Source organism: Lingula anatina, chromosome 4 (assembly GCF_051362555.1).
Source record: "Lingula anatina isolate TDL-2025a chromosome 4, LinAna3.0, whole genome shotgun sequence".
NCBI lineage: Eukaryota > Metazoa > Brachiopoda > Lingulata > Lingulida > Lingulidae > Lingula > Lingula anatina.
The window spans coordinates 24242517-24267812 of NC_141770.1; the positions used below are offsets into that span (position 1 = coordinate 24242517).

Below are 25296 nucleotides of genomic sequence, written 5' to 3' on the forward strand. Positions count from 1 at the left end.
GAAATTTACGTCAAGCAAAAAAAGTGTGTGCACAAGAAATTATGTTCCATAGTTTGTTGTTCAGGGACATTTGGTCATTTCTAATTGTTATAGCTGTTACATACACGTAAGGAGGTACTCCACTGTTGTCGATGACACAGGCAATGTTTATTTTCACTAAGTTCTTTTTTATTTTTATAATGAAATCCGTTCCTTTGGATTAAAGTGCTCGTATATTATATACGCTGTATATTATTTTTAATATTATGGCACATATTTTACCAAACACCACAAACAATGAATTTCAAAAGTAAAATCCATTTTATTAATGCATCACAGATTACTTGCAGTAGCCGTTACAAACAACTCCCCTTTCTTCTATCCAAAAACTTTCATACAGATCCAGGACGTGCCCTTTAAAAGGAAGACATACAACCATCTGAGGTTCATCAAGCCATGTTTATCTTCATTAGCAGCACTGCAGATGCCCAAAATAACCCCTTTTCAAATTAACATGGAAAATTTCATAATAAAAAAGAAAAAAAATGTGCCAATAATACAATGAATTTATAAAAAATGTTTTCAAAAAATCCTTTAGAGCAGGATGCAATATAATTTGTTTGTTCCTCCCCCCTCCCCCTTCTGATTTCCTGGATCTGCCAGCAGCTCGCAAACGTATTCTACAAAACCCCATAGATCTCTGCTTTCCTAGACTAGCACCATATCGTACATGTATGAACACCCATAAAAATGGCAACAGAGCCATTATTCTGTGGCAGACACTGAACTTTTCATGACTTATTCACTTCAAAGATCATAAAAACAGGTAGAAACGTATCTGAAAATAAGAACCCGTAGTTCATGGTTAAAACATTTCCTTATGGCAACCCGTTTGCTATAGTATCAATGGAGTACTTATAAAGTTTGCCCAATTGATTAGGATGCAAAGTACAGTACTTATCTTAAGATGACTAAAAATGACAAACAGTTCTATTAGCATGTCCTACTGGTTAACTTGAGAAATGAACTACATAAGATAGTTGCATTCACCTTTATCATACAGACTATACACAAAGTTATGTACTCAAAGCACTTATTAAGAAATATATAACACTTGGTATAACATACCTATTATAACTGTTCATGCAGCTCCTACATGTAATGATGTTATTTCAGTGAATTAACCTATTTCCATTTTGACTTAAATAAGTTAAACATGAATGACTATTTCTGAGTACAATGTTGTATATGTTTTTCATGGTGACAGTTCTAAAATCTAAAACGTAACATTATGTCAAGATATATCTTATCTGGAAGATTTTTATGATAGCTAGTGATAAAAAGAAGCTGTTCTTTGCAAACTTTAACATAAGTTATACCTACATGTACATGAGTTTTGCCAAATGTTGGGCAAAAAAAAAAAAAAAAAAGAAAGATTAATCTGTGTCAGAAATGTTCTAAGAATTAATAAGGTTATTTGTCACAATGTCATTATTCATTCAATGAAAAAATAATAATAACTTGGCTAAAAAAATAAAACAGGTCAGAATCACCCCAGACCTGAAGATTACATTCATCAGTAACCAATATCCATAAATAATAAAATCCACAGGATTTGCTGATTATCACTTCTCCAGTCCCTCCATTTTTTTTTCTCTCCATGTCATCACTGAGTTGAACCTACATCTTCTCTATGTTGTGTAGAATTCTTCATCTCCTCGTCAACAGTCTTGCACAACTTCCTCACCAGGGTGTTAAACTCCTCAGGTTTCTCAGCATACACATGGTGACCAGCACCTTTGATAATCTGGGTGAAAATAAACAAGAAACAAAACTGAATCACCATGTGCATAACCGTTGAATTATTTCAAGGAAAGGAAAGGACCATGACCAAAAGGTGGCTCTCACTTTTTCAACCAAGATGAGCTAAGAGAAACTTGGAAGAGGACAGAAGAAAGAGAGAAGATGTGATGGGATGGCAGTGAGAGACAGCAGCAATAGGGAGGGGAGAGGTGGATAAGCTGGTGGGAGTGGGGGGGGGGGGTGGAAGTTACCAGGGAGAGGCTAAGATGGAGAGACCTGTGCACCATCTTACAACCAACAAGAAGGGAAAAAGGATAGGTGGGTAGGTAATTTGTTGTCTATTGATGTCATGTACATTTTAATTTGTAATATTGCAACAACCAAAGACTTTCAATCACAGGAAATCTCCTCTACCCTCCCATCTCTTAGTATTCAAAGTATAACAAAAGTGGCCATTTGCAGAGAAAAACAACAGCCATAATAAACTGGTAATGTTACACAAACTTAAGCCATTCCCGATTTACTGCCATGTCTGAGCACGTCCTCGAGAAAAATAGCAGCCATTATATACTGGTTATGTTACACAAACTTAAACCATTCCCGATTTACTTCCATCTCTAAGTGCCCTCCATTTCTATCCCTACAACTATACCTGAACATCCACATGGGAGTCGTTCCTGAGGTATTTCACCTGGTATCCTGTGCTGCTGTCCACCCAGGACCGCGACCCATAGATCATGGTCAAAGGCACACGGGGGCTCATTTCGTGGATCCTACGAATCATGGGGTTCTTTGCCCAGCCAAATGGAATACTCAGGGTGCTGAAGGCAGTCTCGCCGCTGAAATTGAGAAACAATCAAACTCTGGGTTATTTTTTGGCTGAAATTAGCCAACAGAAAAGCTAATGGGATAAATGTAAGAAAGGTAAAAAATATTTCACTTTTTCTATCCACAAATATTTAATCATGTAATTCATTCCAAGAATGCCCTGTCCCTTAGGCAAACAGCACTATTATCATACCAGTTCTTCAATTTTTGTACTTGCCTAAGACTTGACATTAAAGAAAATGAAAGTTCCTTTTTTTTTCTTTGGTTTTACAAAATACATCAGCATTCACTCATGAGAAGGATTTACCTTGGAGGTTGAGCATTACAGTGATATATATAGTCAAAGACAGGTATCTCCTCCTCTCTGCCTTCCAAACCAGCAAATTTGACCTCCAAATCTGGGCGGAACCTGCGTATTAGTCCAGGACCTATAAAAGCCAAGTTGAAATTAAAATGTTACATTTTATTTTCTCCACTATTAGCTTGTGTGGATTTAAAAGCTGGGCCAGAGAGACAGAGTGTGTGTGTGTGTGTTTTTTTTTTTTTTTCATGCCTATTTTAATTCAGCGATTATCAAAGCGAGGAAAGTTACAGAACTGTCACATTTAGCATTAACACATGGATAGAAGGAAAAAATAACCTAGTAAATTGTCTATTACTTTTCTGCTCTGGTGAAAACAATCCCAGAAATGTTCTTGTTGTCTTTGGCCATCCCCTTCCCTTCTCCCTCCACACACACACACACACACACCTAAAACATTTTTTGTCTATTTTCTGAAGCATATATCATGATCGGTGTTTTCTTTGGTATAGCTCATTAAAAATATAATAATAATAAAAATAATAATAATAATAATAATAAATCCAGGGCACACTTACCCCAAGGCCCTGCAGCTCTCACCACTGCCAGTGGGTTAAAAGGTTTCAGCAGCGTGGCCAGTGCCCTAACCCACAGTGGGAACGGTCTCTGCTGGGGCATAGCAGGTCTTTCTGGGAACCCCCACGGATCCACCAGAACAAGGTGCTTCACTCTGTCTGGGTACTTCATGGCATAACCAGCTGCCACAAAGCCACCCAGGCTGTGACCCAGCAATACAAAATTCTCCAGTCCCACCGCTTCCCGCCAGTCTTCCACAGACTGCACGAACTGCTCCTCCACGATATCTGCCTCGTAGCTGAAATTGGGCCTCGAGCTGCGCCCAAAGCCGAGCAAGTCAAAGGCGTACAATGCTCTGTCCTGAGAAATGGTCGCTAAGTTCCGAGACCATAAACCCACCCCTCCCCCCATGCCATGTATTAAAACTAAAGGAGTATTGCCAGCCAGAGAAGATGTATCTCCATTTGCTGTATGCAGTTCAGATTTGTCCTCAGTTTGATGGTGTAATATTCCAAGAGGTGGACTATTTTCTGCATCTCCTGTTTTTATTGTGTGTAAACTTCCATTGATACATATTGTCCACAGGCGATTTCTGCCACCAGTCACAGGAATATATCTGCCCTGGTACTGACCACTTAATACTGAAACAGATTTTTCACAAATTACAAAATTCAGTGTTTTAAATTCTGCAGATATAACATAGTGAGTGTATTAAATGACACCACAGTTCAGAGTTATGATTGCTTTTCTAAAAATAAACATAATTATCGATGTGGTTAAATATTCAAAGACCTACATGAATAAAAAAACTATTTCAACTTTCCCATTTTGACTTACAGTAGTTAACTTTCACAAAATTATAAAGTGCTTACTTCACATAAAATGCCACAAAGTTTGCGTAAAAAACTTACTGTGTAAAAGTTTGTGTTCTGCCTCAGCTAACATCACTCTAGAGGTAGGTTTCCACCGGATCCAACTTCTCAACCAGCTGTCTCTGCATGTATTAAAATCCATCATCAAAATGATAAATGTAGTCAAAACATATTTTATATTTTAACTTTCCCTAATTATTTAATCACACTGTGACTTCACAAGTAAATGTTAGGCAACTGAGAGTGGTACACCTCAACTCGCAGTTGGAGTCGGACCCGATCTAAACGTCCCTAATTGTCTCAGTTTTCGGGCTTGCAATGTACTGGTAAATGTAACTGTAACTTGTTATGTAAGGAAGCCAAACGAGGCAAGTTCCAACAAAATCCAATTAGAACCCAAACAAAAATCAAATCCATTGAAGAGCTACAGAATGCACAGTAACTGGAAGTAGGTTGAACAATTTAGTTTAGTATGCTTTAGGTTGAGGTTTTGCTCTGCAATCAAACTTTACAACTGCACTAACTTAACAACCTACAGTGCAGGCAGCGTTGAACTTGGAAGTTGCCATCGTTGTATTTCGTACTGTCCTAGTACAGACAATCGAAAAAATCTTTCATCGCAAGCCGTCTTCGAAATACCATACATCAATATAAAACCCAAAACTAAATAATTATTAAAAATACACTGTCAAAAGCTTACCTATCAACTTCCAGCTCTACATGTTGGGTTTGTAGCTGTGCGTTCTGTGCTGGAAGACTGTCTGCCATTTTGGAAAACCACCAAACGTCACGTGTCGCACACGTCATTTTAGGAATCCCCTGATCAAGATAGTCTTTCCTGTCAAACTTTTTGTTTACGTTTGATAATTCATTTTACACAGTGTCTTTGAATTTCAAGTGAACACATTTAGAAAATAAAGCTTTATATTGTGGAAAAGAATGCAATTTGATAATATTTTTTATAACGTTGATAACGTTATTTGACACCACCCAACCTCAGTTTGTCCTCAAATCGCACGCCATCTGCTGGGTACATCTGCGCGTGGCGGGAACCTTATGCAAGCAGCTGATTCTTTTGGTGAAGGCGCTGTGTCTAAGTTCTAGGTAAGAAATAGGTTTTTGGTGCTTGAAATTGAACAAAATGCGTTTAAGTATATGCATTGATTAGATTAAATGGGTTGACTTATATGGACATGAGGCAAAAACTTGTGTAAGTCACTTCTGTCTGCCACTGCCTACGGGCATAGCAAAAGGAAATGGTTAGAATTCTGGCATAAAACACTGCCACCTACTAGTGCTACTTCTTCTGGTGGCTTGCAGTCTGTATAGATACAAGGCCTCCCATTCCCACCTTAACTGCCCCAGGAGAAAGATTTTGTGCTTATGTAACTACAAAGATTGCGTTTTCTCCTTGAGGTCGGTACATTCAGATGTACTACTGGTACCCTGACGTAGATTTCGCCTTGGTTGAAAATATTTAATATATGAGTTTTACTCTGGATATTAACTGTGGATAAGGCCTTTATCAAGATAAATTAACTGAGTAGGGTCTTAAATTTACAGAGGAAGTAAACAGAGGCAAAAGGGCCTTGGACTAATGTCTGTAACTTTATTTAAGCTCCTCTCCTACAACTAATTCTTTGGTCCCCAGTACACATGGGAGTGTCGGGTTACAGAGCAGGTTAAAATGAGGTGGGGGAAGATATGGGGAATTAAAGAGGAAAAGGCATTTTCAGTGTGAGATCTTACATCATAGAAGCTTCTTATATCACTCAAAAGTAGGCATTGCACGTTAAAGAGGGAGTGGGGATGGCGATGAGGCTGCTTCCTGCTGTTTTTCATTTCATAACAGCATGGGATGGTGTATTGAATGTGACTACAATGATATGGATTCTAGAGAAAAAAGATGGGTTGTAAAAGTCCATTGTAAAAGCTGTAGAAGTGCACATACTGTCTGAAGGAAGAAAAGAGCTACATTGTAGCTTACTAAGAGGTTGGCTAAGAGGTTCTGATCAATTTTGGTTAATTTTAGCTAGGCTTTCCCTGTACAAACATACCCTAAAGCAAGGATTCCTGTATAAGAGCGCATTCTCAACGAATTAAGCCAGGCTTTACAAAGCCGGTGACCTAAAAATGGCGGACGTACATGAAAGAAAAACCGCCTAATCTTTTAATAGTCTCTCCGCCTCTCACACGCCTCCCCACACGTCGTCCCTGCGGGGTACAGTAATTTAATCTCGGCTCCGAACATTAATATTTCCGTGAATATCTCTGGTGATATTATCTCCGTAGATAGTCGATTCATTGCTGCTCTACGGGCCAAATTATTCCTTTTTCGTCTCTGTTTTCAAAGATAATAGAACAGAAGAGCTTTTTTCCTTCGATCGCCTTCAGCCGCCATGCTTTCTTCAACACGAGTTTAACTGATGAGCATGCGCACTTAATATTTCTCAGGTAGCTTCCGCATGGCGAACGGAGCCGAGATTTAATTACTGTACCCCGCAGGGACGACGTGTGGGGAGGCGGAGAGACTATTAAAAGATTAGGCGGTTTTTCTTTCATGTACGTCCGCCATTTTTAGGTCACCGGCTTTGTAAAGCCTGGCTTAATTCGTTGAGAATGCGCTCTAAGACTTTAAAGAGAACAGTTTTCTAATAGGATGTTTGTTAGGGCGATGAACCTCAATGAATCAGGGGCTAGTCTTTCAGGTTCCCTGGTGATTTATTAGTAATGAGATAAACCTAATACCCTGTGGAGAGATTAGAGGAGATTGTGGTCCTGTAGTTATTATTGGTTCCTTAGCTGCATCAAGCTGAGCAGGGTTCATGTTATTGTTAGATCTTGAGGATTTAGGTCCAGTTCACCAAGTGCTTTATATTTGGACTTGACTCCATGGAGAGGTTGACTCCACCTTAAACTTTTAACAAATGAATGTTTTGTGAAAAATGTGTTATCTTTCTGTAAGGTATTTGTTGATGTTTTTTTTCTCGTAAATCATCAGAACTTTCTTTTGCAGTTAGCTTACAGCCATTGTTGATGGTTTGATGTCACTTTTTATAGGCAAACACTGTTTGGATAATATTTGTTTTTGTGTCTAAGGTCAGGTGGGGAAGAGTAGCTACAGGTATAATAGTCTTAATTGGCCTACCTATGCTCTGTAGCTAATTTGAGATAATAAAGTGACAGGAGTAGGTAAAATAAGTGGTGTTACATTTAATGTGATTACACAGGGTAATTACAGGGCATGGATCTAATTGTTTTCACAACTCAACAAGTTGGGCTTAAACAGTCACAGGTTTTTGTATTTTTGCAGAAGAGCATAAATAAAGAAATCTCAAACATGTGGAATATTCACCAGACATTACTAGTAGTCTATCAGTTTAGTTTTGAAATAAATTGAGTCTTGCAGGTTAACCTTAAATTTTGTATTTTTTTTCTCTCCAACATGATATCAAACCCAGTTTATTTTCTCTTTTCAAGGGACGAGACATTTGAGATAATTCACCTGCCAACGCATGAATAACAGCTCGCCTGTTGAGAAACAACAGATCCAATATTTCTGCCTAGTGTCCAGCTATCATTATTAGGTGACCACTCACCATTTAGAAAGCCCACAATGAAGCTGACCACTGAGACACGGACAGAATCCCCAGTAAAACCTCTCTCAGAGGAAGCAGATGAACCCAAAGAAAATGCTGACAAGCTGAATATAATAACAGGTAAGTGATAGTGTTAATTTTAGCTTTTACTGTACATTTTGAAAATTTTGGTGGAAAACTTATGTTACAGGCAGATGACCGAGTTGACTTTGGTGGAAAACTTTTTTGTTACCGATGACTGAGATGACTCACACCAAAATAGAAATTTTGCTTCTGAGACAAGCTGTTACATTGCTGTTGGGTTAAGTTAGAGTCAAATCTTTTGATTTGACAAATGTTGTGTAAATTTTTTGCTTTGGGTTTAGGTTAAGCATATTAAAGGTCATCAAAGTAAAATCTGTATAAACTTCTGCACCTTACTAAACATTTATCTTTCACATTTACAACATTGTCCATTTCCAAAGTGCCCTACTTACAAAGCCTACTGTACAAGAAAATTTTTAAAATTTAACCCTTATATATCCGTATTAACAGGTGCTATGAATGAGGAAGATGAAAACCCATTTCCATCCAAGACAGAGAAGACTTCAGAACTCTTGCCATCTTCTGATGTCTCTGAACCAAAGGCTGTGGCAAAGAGTGGTGCTAAGGAAGAAACAGCAGAGGAAGAGGATGAGGACAGGGTAACCCCTTCAGGTCTTCTCACAGACGCTATGATAAAGGAGGAGAAACAGCTACATGAGGAGACAGTAGAGGAAGAACAGAGGATCAGGACTGAAGGGCACAAGGTTTGTGTTATTGTATTAGGTGATTCAGATATCCAGTTGTCTCATTTTTAGTTATATTTTATGTCTGAGCCTGCACTGTAATTTCTTTCTTTTTATTTACTTATTTGTTATGCCATTATGTATGTGCCCAGAATTGAAAAAATAGTTAATACTATTCAGCTGTTACTTACAATACAGCTGTGATGGGAAGGTGAAGTATTATAAGAACATAAAATGTGTAAATATAATATATGCAAGCTAATTACTGTCCATTGTCAACATTGTTTTATTTATCTCAGGGAATAGAGAACTTGACCAAAAAAACAAAACAAAAAAAAAAAAAAGATGAGGCATACTCATATACTAGCAAGAATATTTTTTAAATGTTATTTTGTTATTACTCTCCAACAACATTACTTTATTCACGGCAGGAAATAGAGAACTTGAATGAGAAACTCAAAGAAGAACGTTACAAGAAGTTACAGTTTCTTCTCAGCAAAAGTAACTTGTACACAAAATATCTTCTCGAGAGGATGAACAGACAGCAGCAGGAAGAAGCCAAAAGATGTGAGCAACAGAAGAAGAAACTAGCGAGAGAAGCAGAGAAGAAGAAACAAGAAGAAGAGGTAGGTCAGGGTTTTGTCAAGGAAAAAGCTGGTAGTAATTGATAATAATGATTCTTTCATTAGAACACTATCACAGGGAGGGCACTTCACAAATCCTATATTTGTTTGTTTAAGTTTGATTGTGCGATGATTTTAATTAGTCAAATCAGAAATTTAATATGCATGCCTAAAATTTGAGAAGGAATTAAAACGGAATTGAGTTACTTGAAATTTGTCATGGATATCAGTCACAACAACTTTTTGTTTGGGTATATACTGGTCATATCAGGATAATTGTTATTTTTCCTTTAAAATCAGTACTTATTTACTGTAAGTAAACCAATGTTGTCTGGCTTTATTTCAGAAACAATCGTCTCAGGAATCTCTCAGCCAGTCACCAGATCTCCGTAAAAGTTCACGCAAGGGAGCCAGTCAAGATACTACTGTGCAGTCACCTAAAGGTCAAGCAAGGACAAATCAAGGTGTGCAGAAATAGTGGTTGAAATATATTATTTTTGTTTATTAATTTATAAAATTTTTCAAAGTTTTTTAATTAATTAATTTATTTATTTATTTGCTGACCTGATCTGACAGGCTGCCTAAATTGCCAGGGTTTTGTATAAATTAACTACCAAGAAAACATGAATAGCAGCTTTATTTTGGTCAGGGGTAATTTATCAATCAGTTCAGTTTGAATGAGAGAAAAGTGAGATATTCAGTTTCATTGTTATTACTATTTTTCAGCTGGTGCTAAGAAGGGAGCGAAGAGAAAGGCACAGCAGAAGCCACCGGGTGCTGAGGTAGATATACGTTTTATTCTTACGTAGCTGGTAGTGAATAAACTCACAGTTAGCCTAAGGTTTTGATCAGGAGCCAGGCGGGCTCTATTTTAAAATTTCCATCCACGCCAATTATTGTGCCTGAACTTGGTCTTTGTTTGAAGTTTACCACTCTAGTCACAAAGGATATCAATTTGATACAAAGGATCTCACCATGCCTCTTTCAACTAAATTCACATCAGAATCTGCCACATCAGACTCACTACGGACTGGCACACACTGCACACATTAAAGGGTGTGACCACCAAAAACAAATAATGTACAAGGTCATTATTAAATATGAAATGTAGTGGGTGTGCTTGGTCAGCATATGTATTGTAATACTAACTATTTTGTTCTTACACTGCATTTGAAAATCAGTCGGCACAGTTATGTTGAACAGATCACAAATTCTATTTTGAAATTCATTGTTGTTTTCAGGAAAAAGACAGCAAGAGAATCAAAACAGATGACGGGCCCCTTGATATAGCCTGTGAACCCACCACCCCTGCCAAAGTACCTGCCATTCCAGATTTCCTCCTGGGCAAAAAACACCCAGACCAGCCCCTGCTGTGTACAGGAGGGGTGCTGAGGAATTATCAGATAGAGGGGTTTAAATGGCTGCAGGTAAGCCTGTAGAGTTATGTTATATTTGATCTTTTAATATTTAAAAACAAAATTCACATGAGTTTTGTTATAGTTTGTCAAAATGCAGAGCAAGATCTGATAATAGTTTGCCAGCAGATGTCTTGAACGGGTCAAGTTGCACACCATATAAAAATCTCCATCTACCCTCCACGTTCTTAACTGTCATTTTTGCCTGTGTTTCAGTGTCTGTATGAAAATGGTGTGAATGGAATTCTTGCGGATGAGATGGGTTTGGGGAAGACAATCCAGTGTATCGCCGCAGTGGCAGATCTTGTTATGAAGGGTGTTAATGGTCCTTTTCTCATAGTGGCCCCCCTGAGCACCTTGCCCAACTGGGTGACAGAGTTTGCCAGGTTTGCCCCAAGGGTAAGCTAAGTCTTAATTGAATTTTGTAGATGATTTTTTCGATATTCTATGAAAATAAGCATATAGATAGCTGCATATAATGGGATTTTAAAAAAGTCTGTACAAATTATAGTAGATTTCTCCAATTGTGGTCAACATGGCACATTTATTGTCAAAAATGAGACCTGATCCTGCACATCTGCACAATTTTCCCAGATTCCAGTGGTACTGTACCATGGCCCTAAGCAGGATAGAGAGAAAATGACACGGAAAATTCACAGAGACTGTGAAGTGGCGAAGAACGTGAGGACATCACCCGTGGTTATAACATCTTATGAGATTGCAATGAAAGACAGGACGGCCATTTGCAATTTTGAATGGAAATATTTGATAGTTGATGAAGGGCACAGGATCAAAAACTTTCAGTGTAGACTGATAAGGTATGGGTTCATTTCTAGGTCTGCAACTTCTCTTGTTCACCCAAAATTAATTCCCATGATGAAAGCTTGATCAGGTAACTTGACTACTTTTGTGACTACCTGAGGACCCTGATAAATTAAGGCCTAGACCTCATTTCCATAGATTTTAGATCGATCTATCCCTGTGGGTAGTCTCACTAGATTACTGTCAGCTTAGCAGGCTTAATTAAGCGTCTGTCCCGCCTACTAAAAACTTTAAAGGGGTAATTAACTATGGTGCGCGCTCAGCTGACTGCAATTTAGCGTGAACCCCCAGGGAGTTAGGTCGATCTAAATCTTAACCCCTGGATCGATCTAAATCTCTGGGAATGCACCCCTAGAATCACTTGAATAAAACATTGAAATTTTTATGGGCAAAATTCAAGTGCCACCAAAATAAACAAACACCTGGAAGATGTTGGATTCAGCAAACGTCTTCCATGTTTCTGAAACATTTCCTTGATTTGTTTTGAATACGTTATTCCAGAGAGCTGAAGATGTACCGTTCCACTCACCGCCTCTTGCTGACAGGCACCCCACTGCAGAACAACCTGTCTGAACTCTGGTCACTTCTGAACTTCCTGCTACCAGAGATATTTGATGATCTAGGCAGGTAGGTGGTGTAAAATAAAATCAGGCAAAATGATGGCAGAACATCATGGAGTTTAAAAAAAAAAAGAAAGAAAGAAAAGAAAGATGTTTTATTCAATTTTTTCAGGAGGAAAGATTGTTATTAGTAGTATTGATTTTATAAGTCCTTTTTTAATAACACCTGAATACACGAATTTGGAAACTGTGAACATTTTTTATTTGTATAACTTCTTATATATAAATTTAAGGACTCAGTGTTGTAATATGTATTAAAACAGAAAATAGGTGTTAAAAAAGAAGGAAATGAAAAAAAAACTTTTGCCAAATTTGACTTAAAGCAATCCTATTTGTTAAAACAATTGCACGATAACTGTTTTCTTTCGCTTATTTATCATTTTTCTCACCGTAAAAATTGTTTTCCTCAGCTTTGAGACTTGGTTTGACATCGAGTACATTAGTGAGTCTGGAGCAGATGAGAAGATTGTACAAGAAGAACAACAGAAAAACATTCTTTCCATGCTTCACCAGGTAACACACCACATGTATATACTGTATACAATTAAGAAAGTATCACCAGGAATGTTCTGCAAAAATGTCTTAATTCTGGAAAAATTCTCTTTTTAAATTAATTTATATGGAAATTTGAAGATAAATTTTTACACCCATTCCTCCTGAAAGTTTATACTATTTTTCATTAATACAAACCCAATTTCTTCAGCTTAGCCAGTAGTGTTCTGAACGTTGTGCCCTTGTATAACTCTCCATTTTTTTTTTTTTAATCAGATATTAACTCCATTCCTTTTGCGACGTCTGAAATCAGACGTGGACCTAAACATTCCTCCTAAACGGGAGATCATGGTGTATGCCTGTCTGACCAAGGTGCAGAAGGCCTTTTATGAAGCAACCGTTGATGGAACAATTCTCAATCTTCTGGAGAAAAAGAAGGTGCGGTTATTTATTATGTTACCTTTTATTTTTGTAAACAGTGTATCATGTATTTTCAGATCAGCCTTCTCTTATAATAGTTTGAACATTGTTTGGAGTTAAAGTATAGGTACTGGGTCATTGAGGAACATTTTCTGATCACAAAGTTTAATAATTATTGAATTTTTATTCATATTTTATGTTTTCATCTTAAATGTTCCAGATTTGTACATTAAATCATTATTTGTGAAAGAAAAATTGTTTTCATACCATAGAATTGCTAGGAAAAATGTCTTTCAAAATTACAAGTTACTTTTGTCCTATGAACACTGTGTCATTGTCAAATTAAGCAGTTAAAAGGCAAGTGTACGTGACAGATTGGACATTGGGTGTCAATTGCAAACCATTTCCTTAATTTGTCAATGGCATGATTTCTGTAGGAGCCAGTGAAGGCAGAGAAAGTGCAGCTGGACAGTAAGGGTCGACCAGTCAGGAAAACCAAGAAGAAAGTCAACTACGAGCTGATGATGGAGGCAGCTGAGGACGACAAGGCGTCTGGGCAGGATCAGGATTCTGTGGAAGATTGGGTGTCAGCAATCATTGAGAATCAGGAGAAAACTGCTACAAAGGCCACAAGGTGTGTGATATATTTTGGAGAGAAGGGGGGGGGGGAATTAGACAGGGATCTGAGTCTGCTGGAAAATGATGAGAAATTTCTCAGGTTTTGTGATGTTAACTAAAACGCAGCAGACTTCCTTAGACAAAATAAATATTTAAATAGCTGTGTGGGAAAGTAGCTTATTCTTTATTTTTAGACAATCACAAATATTGTAAATGTTTTTGGAGACGTCATAAGTTAATAAATTAACAAACAGTTTCCATCCTTCTGAGTAAAGTAAAAAGCATAATAACACAATTATTCCTGTGTTCCAGCAGGGACAGCCACCTTCCCAAAACCTCAGAGATCACAGTCAAGATGCAGAATGTGATGATGCAGTTGAGGAAGTGCTGCAACCACCCTTACCTGTTAGAATACCCCCTTGACCCAAAGACAGGGAACTACAAAGTGGATGAAGAACTTGTCAAGAAATGTGGGAAGATGATGCTGTTGGACAAAATGCTGGCTGAGTTAAAGAGGACTGGACATAAGGTAAAGCAGGCTCTCTTTTTTGTATACAGTAATATTTGATTTAAGAAATTACAAGAATTGCAGTGGATCCACAACAAATATTTGTCAAGTTCAAATTATTAAGTGCTCTTGGAATATAACAACTTGAGCACATGCATATTTCACTTGAATATGCCAATTTTTGTGTAGTGTTACCATGAACAATTGATATGTAAAATGGGAAATCATTTGTAGGAAATCATTAGCTTTGAAATGCTTGGTTTAAGTTACTAGAAATGTATTCAAAGAAACTCCCACTGACCATCATCAAAAGTTATTTGTCAAAGCCTTATTAGCAAGTTTGCCACCCAAGTCCTATGGTCTTATAACTAGACCATCATTACTTCAACTACAACCAGCAAATATTGTACTTCTCACTTAAAGGAACAATAAGACACAAGACATAACCACTGCTCATCACCTTCTCGTTTTGCAGGTGCTTCTGTTTTCCCAAATGACCAAGATGCTGGACATCTTAGAGGACTTCTGTTACTTAAGGCAGTACCAGTACAGCAGGCTGGACGGCAGCAAGGGAGTGGAGGAAAGAAAAGAACAGGTAAGCTGCCCACCATCTAGTACCCATCTGCACACTACACGTCCCTGTCATATAAATTAAAACAAGTATTTTTTCTACTAATAAGTCCTAGTAAATAGGTTCATGGTAATGCTAAAACAAAAAATGCTTTTGTTCATATTACATTGACTGTGCATTATAGTAATAGTAATAATAATAACAATAATGTGTACCAGTATTGTTTTATTTTTTTATTTGACAGATTGAGGCATTCAACACAGATCCAGAGATCTTTCTGTTTCTGTTGAGTACCAGAGCTGGCGGTCTGGGAATTAACCTGGTGGCAGCTGATACTGTGATCATCTATGACAGTGACTGGGTAGGTTCTCAAGGCATGTTTACAACCAAGTTGATTTGGTCCATCACAGTATTTCTTATTAAGATGCTCCACATTGACACTTATGTATAAAGGCCCACAAGAGTTTTTGTTAGCATTGAATAATATTTTTGTGATAAATTAATATTTTTTAGTGGAGTGAAAAAAAAATTCTGTACTTAATTTGCCCACCTGTTGATAATTTTGCTTTTTATGAAAAACATTTGAAATGTAGCCTTTTGAGTGAAAAAAATGATTGAAGCATAACAGGCATTTTGTCTTTAGGTAGACATGTTCTTTATTTAATTTTTCACGTTATTAAAAAATCTGGACTTTGTTTCTTGTATAATTCACAACCTTGACCTATTTTTGAACTGTTCCCAGAACCCCCAGAGTGACCTTCAGGCCCAGGATCGCTGCCACAGGATAGGCCAGACCAAGCCAGTGCTGATCTATAGGTTGGTCACTGCCAACACCTACGACCAGAAGATTGTGGAGAGGGCTGCAGCTAAGAGAAAACTGGAAAAGATGGTCATACATAAAGGTAATGGATGTTATCTGGTGAGGGAGTGGTTGGTGGTGGTGGTGGTGGTGGTGTGTATGAGGGGGGGGGGGGTGCATAAGAGCCACTGGAGTTTCAAAAATTATTTTGGTTAATCTGTCTTATGTACAATTAGGTAAAATATATATGTATATACTCATTTCTGAATAAGAGAATTTGCAAGTCATTCATTTATAAACCACTACATGGATCATTTCAATATCTCACAACTTCCCATTTGCCAGGTAAATTCAAGGTGGGCATGAAGAGCTTCACAGACAGCCTGAAGCCAGTGGGTGCCCCTGAACTCCTCCAACTCCTCAAGTCCAAGGATCACGATGAGGAGATCAAAGGTCGCGAGGGTCAGGTTATCAGCAAGAGGGACTTAGACAAACTGCTAGATAGAACTGACCTGATGGAGAAGTGGATCAATAAGAATCAGGAGCACAGCGGTGAGCTATTCATTTGTCATTACAAAGATAATAGGTTGTGCAATGAAGGTTATTTATTACACAGCGTATTATGTAGTTATTGCTTTATTGTGTTTAAATTAAGAGAGATAACAATTAATCATTTTGCCCAAAAAATGAATTTTCCTGGGGTAAACAACAATTTTCCCATACTTAACAGTGGTTAAATGTTTTTTTTTTTTTTTTTTTTTTTTTTTAGTAGATAATAACAAAGTAAAGGCATCTATGGAGGTCGTGTGGTCAGATGACAAGCCCAGATTTCGGAATAATTGCTTTAATGGTTTAAGGCTTTTAATTTAAAACTGTAAGTTTCATATATTGACTCAATGATCTATTTCAGCAAACGAGACAAAGAAAGACATTAAGAAGAAGAGAAAAGAGCAATATACTGATGTGGAGGGAGTGTTCAAAGTTCTAGAGGAAGATACGGGACGAACAGGATTTGAAAGTTCAGGAAACTAAGAATTGAGACTTTGAACCTTCCATTATCCTCTTTTAAACAGAGTCTAATGCCTCCTCACTTCAAAACTTTAACTTTATTTATTTATTTATTTATTTATTTATAATGCTAAATTTAACAGCTTCAGTAACAGTGCCATTGCTGACATTTGACAGTTTATTAAAATGCAATAGATATGTGCATTTTTTTCCATCTGACAAGATGTTTGAGAAGAATATAACAATGTTGATGTTAAAGAGGGACCAGGTTCATTTAATTACAAACAAGGACGACACGTAAGAAATAGACTCTCTAACCTGGAACTCTTTGGAAGAATTTCATATGCAGGGAAAAAGCATGGCGATGTTTTTCATTTCAAATTTTTGGAAGTAAAATTGGTGAAGAATGGTGGCATATGTTTCATTTTCTTGATTAAAATGTACATTTGGCTTAATTTTATAAAGGTAGAATAGGTTCAGTAGACTGTAAGTTGGTGAAACAATATGAAAGTTGCAATATGAACTGTGGAATTCAAAATGAAAGATATTGTAATGGAAGCTGCAATTCTAGTTTTATAGGTTTAGATGTTCAAAGTGTCAGGCTATTTTGTTTACTGGAAAGTTGTTATTAGTTGTTAATTTGGTCAGTATGGAAAAAATGGAGAGAATTTTATGGGTCATAAGCTGGAAACCAGACAGGTTTCACTATATCCACGCGTGTAAATTTTGTGTAGAAAATAACTTTAAAACCATAACATTATTTTTGTAGTTTTGATATTCTGTATGTTGATGCTAGTGAACCAAGTAAAGTATTATTCAGATAAAAAGGTTTTCTTGTCATAATTTTAATGATTTTGATGGCCATGCACTTGCACCAATAACACGAGAAGTGGAAAACCGTTTTACCTTTTGGCTTGAAACTTACAGAACTGATGAATATTAATAATGTGCAGGTCAGCAGTTTTGCTGTTTTTTCGCTTTTTTCAGAATATATGCAACACTGATAACACACTTCAAGGAAAACCCATAGGCCTATTGTCTTGAAACCTACAGGAGTGATTAATCTTACTAAAATAAAATAAAAGGTTGAGTTAAAAAATCAGCTTGATTTGACCAATTTTTACAAAAGTTATGCTGTTTTTTTGACTTTTTCCTGCATATATGCAACACTTATAACACATTTCAAGGAAAACCGATCTGCCTATTGTCTTGCAACTCACAGGAGTGATCAATCTTAATAATGTATTCAATGTTTTGCTGATTACACTGGGTGTGGCTGTCAGGGATTTCTTGACATTTGGGTAAACATCTGTACAGGTGTACTTATGTCTGGCTGGTTTTTTATATACTGAAAATATAAACGCAGGAAAAAAATGGGATTTGTTTTTATATAATCATCTACAGTGCACGGTTAGCAGTAACAGTATATATTACTTTACAACTGAACGTTAATTTGTGGCTATACCAGTCGATGTGGAGTCAATTATCCCCGAGTAATGGCATCAAAAACACAGAGGGGGGTCAAATTTAACGAGGTCAGTACCTTGCGTGCCTAGCATTTGCCTCACATTATCGCTGTGCCCTACGAGGGTTTCCAGTTCCTCAAACATCCAACTTCGTGTGGCAATCCCCTGGGGTCCGTAACTCGAAAGCATCGCGTATTGCGAATAGCGATATTTCGTAGAGGCTAGTACAGTGAGTTATGGAATCAAGACACTTGCGCTCGGTCGTAATTTGCGTGATGCTTTCGAGTTAGTTCGAGTAGGAGGAACGGGACAACATGCCCCAGGACAAGATTCACCTCACAGTCGTGTCGGTGCACCGCTCTGTGTGAGGCCTACGGTTGAATTTGAATTTTTATATCTGGGTTCAGCATACTTACCAATATTTTAAAAGCCAACAGTACTTTTGTTTTACTTCAAATTTGCGGGGTGACTCCATTAGGCAAGAAGGCAGGTTACTTTGAAAACCGGCTTGATTGAATTACTTTACAAAAGATATTGCTTTGTTGATTTATTGATTTGATATTTTAAATAGGGCCTATTATTGTAATATTTTTGGTTGTTTGTATATTTGCCAGTATTGCTGTTTAATTATTTGTATTATTTTATTTAGTAATTTACTTTTTTAGCAAATTTACTTTTATTTCTTGAGAAAGAAAAAGCGATCGTCTTCTTGAGAATGCCCATGGATAGGCCTATATAAACCAACCATGCTACTTGGTGATTTTTAACTTATTTTCACAAAGACTTGGGGGCTTTATTAAGCGATAGCTAACTTTTCCTTTGTCTTTTCTCCATCAAAGTATTTCACATTCTTTTCAGTCGGTGTCTTAACGAGAATTCAACCTAAGGCGATCCTAAATATCCTGCCTGTAGGCCTACATGTGCAGAGGTAGGCCTTCAAAGGTTGCCCAACCCCAAACGTTTTTCCCCGTTTTTCTATTCTCTGTTCAAATAAGGTAAAGGTATCTCACTTTCATCTGAATTGTGAAGTTACTCTGACTTAGTGCCGAGGAATATTGTGGCTATGACGGAGCAGTGGATCAATAGACAGTAATATTCCGTGCTGGTATGAAAACGAGGCCGCTGCTTGGTGATTGTATGGGAACAAAGGAAATGCGTCTGATCTATAAATAGCTTGCTTATGTCACTGGGATTCCCATGTAGACGGCATATAAGGACGGAACAGTAGGCCTATACAGTAAAAACATTGACAGTAAAAGATCTCAGGTTGGACAACGCGTCGTCTGTTGACAGGTATGACATTTTTTGGTGCAAAACATTTAATGATATTCACATCTATCCGTAGATTTCAAATTTATGTTCATTTACCAATACGTGGCGTTGGCAATTTCAAAATGAGGTCTAATTCCTACTGTAGATACGTTGTACACTGGTTTTGGACATCTTTGCTTATTACATTTCTAACCATGGGCCAAACAAAATTGAAAATATAGGCCCATTTTTAAACTGGTATACACTATTTTCAATGCCCTTTGAACAATTATTTTTAGGGTATAAGCATAAAGGTTGCCTTTTATGATAAACGACTTACATGTCATTGACAGTACCACGAATAATAGGCCCTATAGGCGGAATTCTAACTCACCATTCCCCATAGAATCTCTGTATATTATTTATTGACACCTGGCGGCTCTTTTTGCTGACCATTCGGGGCAATATATAAACAAGCTATTCTTTTAACATATATGTAAAAACAAGAAGTGATTAAAATAACTGAGTATGATCGATTATTCGACAAAGTGAAGTATAAGCTTTAGGGTTGGGGGCTAGGCAGGGGTTGGGTAGGCGTCACGTGGTTATCTCCCCCTCATCTGTATTGCAATTTCCGGGATGGATACCTTGTCCACGTTATACATCATACCCCATGACAAGATTAACCCAAGGAGTTATAACTCCTTGATTAACCACACGATCGTGTCCATGCACCGTCGGCGCACCGCTCTGTGTGAGGCACACGGTTGAATTTGAATTTAATTTTTGTTATTTTGGTTCAGCATATACTTACTAATATTTTTAAAGCCAACAGTACTTTTGTTTAACTTCAAATTTGCGGGGTGACTCCATTAGGCAAGAAGGCAGGTTACTCAGAAAACCGGCTTGATTGGATTGCTTTACAAAGATAGGACCTATTGCTTTGTTGAGTTCATTGATTTGATTTTTGTAAATATTATTGTAATATTTTTGGTTGTTTGTATATTTGCCAGTTTTTCACTTAGTTATTGTGAGTTATTAAAATAGTTATTTTCACTTGACAACTTCTCATTTGACCAAAATGTTTGACGCTCAATTTGCTCTTAAGATTGATTGATTTTTATCTGTGGGATTTAATTATGTTCCAGGTGTTTCCTAACATTTAAACCAATTTAAAATGAAGACCTTTGACCTTCCAACCACGTATGCCTCAGCCAACAACACGATGATTGTAAAGGCCGCGACAATACTTATACCAACACTATTAGGTTTGGCCTCCCTTGGGATTTTGTTTTTGAGACGAAGAAAAAATCAGAACGGTTGGCTCAGTCGCAAATCCGTGCCTCTAAATGATAAGAGTAATTTCTTCCGCTTGACCCGTCTTCTATTAGACTTTGGTGGCAATGTGCTGCGCGATTTCTTGTCTCGCGAAATGCAGAAGAAATACCCAAATGATTTTGACCCCACATCTGGTAATATGCGAGGAGTGCTGACAAAGGTGCAAAGCATTTTGTGCAATATGCCTAAAAAGATATTTAACGACTCTCAAAGAAAATTCTGCTATCCTGGGGGCACTCCAGCCACAAATGTGTTCTTGGATGATATAGACATAACATTGGCAGGGGTTTTGTTGAGAAATATTACCACATTGTCGCCAAACTCGTCAAAATGGTCAAAACCATCTGCGACAGATACAGACCCTATTGCTCTTCTTAGCAGATTTAGAACGCATAGAAATATATTCCACGGACATGCTTCAAACGCAGCCATTGAAACCACACCGTTTCTGAAACTTTTCCATGAGATAAAAGATTTGCTCCTTGGCCTCTCGACGATTTACTCCAAGGCAGACTACCTATCACTTCTTGAAGAACCCTTGGATTCGAATCTGGTCACCAAAAACTCTGAGCTCTTCGAAAGATGGATTCATGTACAGAATATGCCTATTGAGGAAGTTGAGCATAGGTTGTCCGACAGTATTGTGAAGGAACTGAGGTATCTCCGTGAGACAACCAATAATGGTTTTGAGAGGCTGTCACAGTTGCTAAATGGCGCTGGTAACCAATTACTTCCCCCAAGTTCGGTTCAAGCTGGCGGGGTTCCAAAAACTGTAGAAACCCCTACCACCAGAGGTGTTCCAACAAGTGGTGAAACCCCCACCACCGGAGATGTTCCAACAACTGGAGAAACCCCCACCACCGGTGATGTTCCAACAACAGGAGAAACCCCCACCACCGGAGATGTTCCAACAACAGGAGAAACACCCACCACCGGAGATGTTCAAACAACTGGAGAAACCCCCGCTACCGGAGGTGTTCAAACAACTGGAGAAACCCCCACCACTGGTGTTGTTCCAACAACTGGAGAAACCCCCTCCATCAAAGATTTGACAAATGAAAATCACACTAACATAGAGTTTAAAGCAATCGAAGAAAAACCCAATGCCCGAGACATCCCTACAAATTCAACGACTGAAGTTATCTATAAGAGAGAAAAATATTCTCCAGCTGAGTCATCTCCTTTTTTCCGCGCCATTGAGGTTTTACACACGGATAATGTAATAAAAGGTTAGGCTTGATAAGGGATAAAATATGATCCAACAGAATCCAACTTCAGATATCTTGTGTGTTTTTATCCAACTGATGTATACATACTAATACTCGAAGTACATATACCTCATTTAAGAGCGTGCATTATACGACGGTTTAAAGAAAATGATTTTTGTATTTAACAGTGTCTATTTGTTATTTTCTACAAAGACAGTTAAATCTCTTTTCCAGCCGAGGCTGAAGAGGCCTGCGAAGTGGAAATAAAACCCTGCACCGACGAATTTTATGAAACATTCGCAAATGATCCAGATGTACGTGTTTTTTTATATTTTATAAGCTGATTTTGACAAATCTTTGAGATTTTCACTTGAATTAATATTTTCCTAACTTACGCTCTCGCTCCTCTCTCTCTCTCTCTCTCTCTCACACACACACACACACACACACACACTCTTTCTCTTGCTAATATGACTTGTTCATCGGCATTTAATACTGCTGGGTTAAATAACTCCTTTTTGTCCATGTTTTCAGGAATTTTCGCAGTATCAGAAATCAGTCATGACGGAGATCTTAGCTGGACATAACTAGTTTTTATATTGGCATCTCGTCTGATCAGTTGCAGTTTATGAAATATATACGTCATTGTCTTTAAATAGGTTTATTCCAATACATCGACTCCAAGAGGAAGGGCTGTCGTTATTAATAACGAGATGTACAGCTGCGGCAACCTGAGAAATCGCACAGGGACGGATGCAGACTCAGAGACACTGCAGAATCTCTTGTATCAATTACAGTATAGGGTCCAGGTCCACCACGACCTTTCTTCGGAGGTATATGCGCAGTAATATACATTCACGTAATTTGTTGTCAAAGAGAATTATTTAATTATTTCCTTTTGCAATTTATACAGTAAAATGTATAGCTATAGCTAAAGCATGGCTATTATTCTAAGAGCAGAAACAAACGGAGTTATAGTATTGTCCAGCCGTTTTACTTTTATTAGACGCTTGTTAATACGGAAGTTCACTCAAAGTGACAAATATCAGTTATTAGGGATAAAATGGCTTGCACCAGAAATGAATTTTCTTCGAGAAACGATGTCCGTGGCCTTTAGATTAACAACATATCAAGACATGCGTTTGGTACAACTTTCATTATGTATATATTACAGCAAATACATAGACTGCTGGAGCGTGAAAGCAAAAGGGATGTTCACAAAAAGTACGACTCCTTCATCCTGATAATACTGACTCATGGGACCAAAGAAGGAATGTATGGAACAGATGGAAATTTGGTGCCCTATGACGTCATCAAACAGTATTTCAACAACGCTAACTGCGAAGGCTTGAGAGGAAAGCCGAAGATTGTTATTATACAATCTTGCCTTGGAAGTGAGTGCTGAAATAAATATAAGCCCACAGCATGCCATGTTATAGTATTGTAAAGGATTTCACATTGAATTTCTTAATGGAGATGTCTTTCTTTATACCCACAGTAGAGATTTCATAATGTGGTGGTTAAATAGTCTTGCAAACGGCGAATTCTTTAAGTTTTAAGTGATTTTTAAATTATTAAAATAAATTATTAAAATAAATTATTAAAATAAAGGGATTAGTTGTATTAAAGTATAAAAAAAGGGCTGTAATTCATTTGCAGAATTAATGGATGAAGGGGTGCCACTCAAACAATTAGATGCTCTCCCAGCATCACTACCCCATATCGAAGAAAAATGGCAGCAAATATCGGTTGCCGACGGTCATCCAACATTAGAGGAAAACAAAGAAAAAGACTCACTGTTGTGCGTTACAGAGGAAAGAAGAGATGCTGACTCACAGCGGGGGGAGCCATTGGATGAAAAACTGCCAACCATGGCCGATTTTCTTGTGGCTTACGCCACTACTCCAGGTATATTTTGTTTGAAAATTGGTATCCAAGATCATAAAAGAGAAAAAAATATTTCCTTTTCTTCACACACTTTTTGCGCTCTTTTAAAAGTTAATATAAATTCATTGATGTAAAAAGGGCCCGAGAAATATTCAAAATTGAAGAAATTGAAAAATGCTAACTTTTAAGTGTTACTTGTTGAATGAAGGTCGTTTTTCTCAAATGGTTTCTTTCCGAGACGGCAGGTAGATATTAATGGTAATTTGAAGCTTATTAAAATAGATTTCCAGAAGAATTAAACCCATTCATATGTTAATTGTATATTTTTTACAGATTACGTAGCAATGCGAGACACTAAAACTGGTACTTGGTTTATCCAAGGAATAGCGTCAGTTTTTGCCAAATATGCCTGCACAGAAGACGCGGTGTCTCTTTTTGGCAAGGTAAAGCGTTTTGTTTTAAGTTCATTAATACTTATAAACTATTTTTGATTGAATACAAACATTACCAAAATATATACAAGTCTTAGTAAGACCTTTGTATACGCACTGCAGTAGCATATGACTTCTAGACCAGAATGTTTGGATAAATTGTGCGTCATTTATGTATGGATAACTTTAATGCCTGAAAACTGAAGTATATTATTTCATTTTACAGGTCAATGCTCACATCGCAAAGCGGCAAACACGGGGATTGGGTATCAAACAGGTGTCCTCATTTGAAAGCACACTATTGAAGAAAGTTTATTTCTTCCCCGGCCGCTAAACAATAGGCCTACTATTGTTGTTTGTGCTATTGATAAAGGCTATTTTTCTGTCAGTAAAGAAGAAAACGTTTAAGTTGTGAAATTAATGGCTTACGCTCTCATTAGTTGCAATTGATAAATGAGAGAAATCAAATGAGCGCAAGCCCAGCAAGTTGTTGACGGCAAGTTTAATTTCCTTGTTTTAAACAAGAATGGAAAAACATAACTTTTGGTATGGTTTAAGTATGATGTAATGCAAGCAATATTTCAGATTTCCAACTGAAAACAAGGCTCAGAGAGATTGCCTAAGAAAGATTGCCTAAGAGAGATTGCCTAAGAAAGAAGTATTGATTGGTAAAATGACAAATCAGAATGGAAAATTCTGGTGATCGCGCAGAAGTCATTGTAACGAAAACAAGTAAATGTGTTCTCGGTTCAGAGAAATAGGTGTAAATACTCTTGTATGAAAAGTTAGTCGTTGAATAAACGTAAGAAAGCGGGTTGTCGTCGTCGTCACTATTTAAAAAACACTATTGATTTTTAGCTATAAACAGACATTATTCATTAAAAATCTTGAATAGTGTTCACTTTTTTGTTTATAACTTTTACTGTAAACAGCATTAAATAGCACGTATATGGTGGTTTTTAAAGAAATTGATAGTTCAGAATAAATATTAGAATTTCAACAATAGCAAAACGTGCGCGGACTGGAGTGGCTTGACTTAAAAATCACAGCGTTATAAAACTGAACACGTCGTACGGACAAAAAGCGACGCTAAA

At 37.4% G+C, this 25296-nt stretch overlaps 3 protein-coding genes across 4 annotated transcripts; 2 read left to right on the forward strand and 1 right to left on the reverse strand.

Moving 5' to 3' along the window:
* Nucleotides 1-281: 281 nt before the first annotated feature.
* Nucleotides 282-18291, reverse strand: LOC106155369 ((Lyso)-N-acylphosphatidylethanolamine lipase-like). Its single transcript, XM_087010387.1, has 8 exons — nt 18165-18291; nt 17842-17969; nt 5060-5178; nt 4399-4481; nt 3490-4128; nt 2918-3038; nt 2435-2621; nt 282-1786 (listed from the first exon to the last, which is right to left on the reverse strand). Exons 1-8 carry the CDS (start codon nt 18274-18276, stop codon nt 1646-1648), a joined length of 1530 nt encoding a protein of 509 aa, XP_086866513.1. The 5' UTR covers nt 18277-18291; the 3' UTR covers nt 282-1645.
* On the forward strand, nt 5341-17448 carry LOC106157006 (lymphocyte-specific helicase). 2 transcript variants are annotated; one of them, XM_013532468.2, is made up of 19 exons: nt 5341-5463; nt 7840-8078; nt 8493-8746; nt 9157-9351; nt 9695-9812; nt 10075-10130; nt 10590-10775; nt 10980-11162; nt 11358-11581; nt 12087-12212; nt 12616-12718; nt 12974-13135; nt 13555-13751; nt 14048-14264; nt 14719-14838; nt 15059-15175; nt 15557-15716; nt 15959-16165; nt 16524-17448. In XM_013532468.2, exons 2-19 carry the CDS (start codon nt 7976-7978, stop codon nt 16643-16645), a joined length of 2850 nt encoding a protein of 949 aa, XP_013387922.2. In that variant the 5' UTR covers nt 5341-5463; nt 7840-7975; the 3' UTR covers nt 16646-17448. The 2 variants fall into 2 exon arrangements, with proteins under 2 accessions (XP_013387922.2, XP_013387923.2); XM_013532469.2 differs by having other exon boundaries at nt 14051-14264.
* An 889-nt stretch (nt 18292-19180) lies between the features above and the next one.
* Nucleotides 19181-25015, forward strand: LOC106157002 (uncharacterized). The gene is made up of 8 exons (XM_087010386.1): nt 19181-19380; nt 20487-21905; nt 22119-22198; nt 22544-22717; nt 23059-23278; nt 23544-23792; nt 24105-24214; nt 24429-25015. The coding sequence occupies exons 2-8, from the start codon at nt 20516-20518 to the stop codon at nt 24534-24536; spliced, it is 2331 nt and encodes a 776-aa protein (XP_086866512.1). The 5' UTR covers nt 19181-19380; nt 20487-20515; the 3' UTR covers nt 24537-25015.
* Nucleotides 25016-25296: the final 281 nt, after the last annotated feature.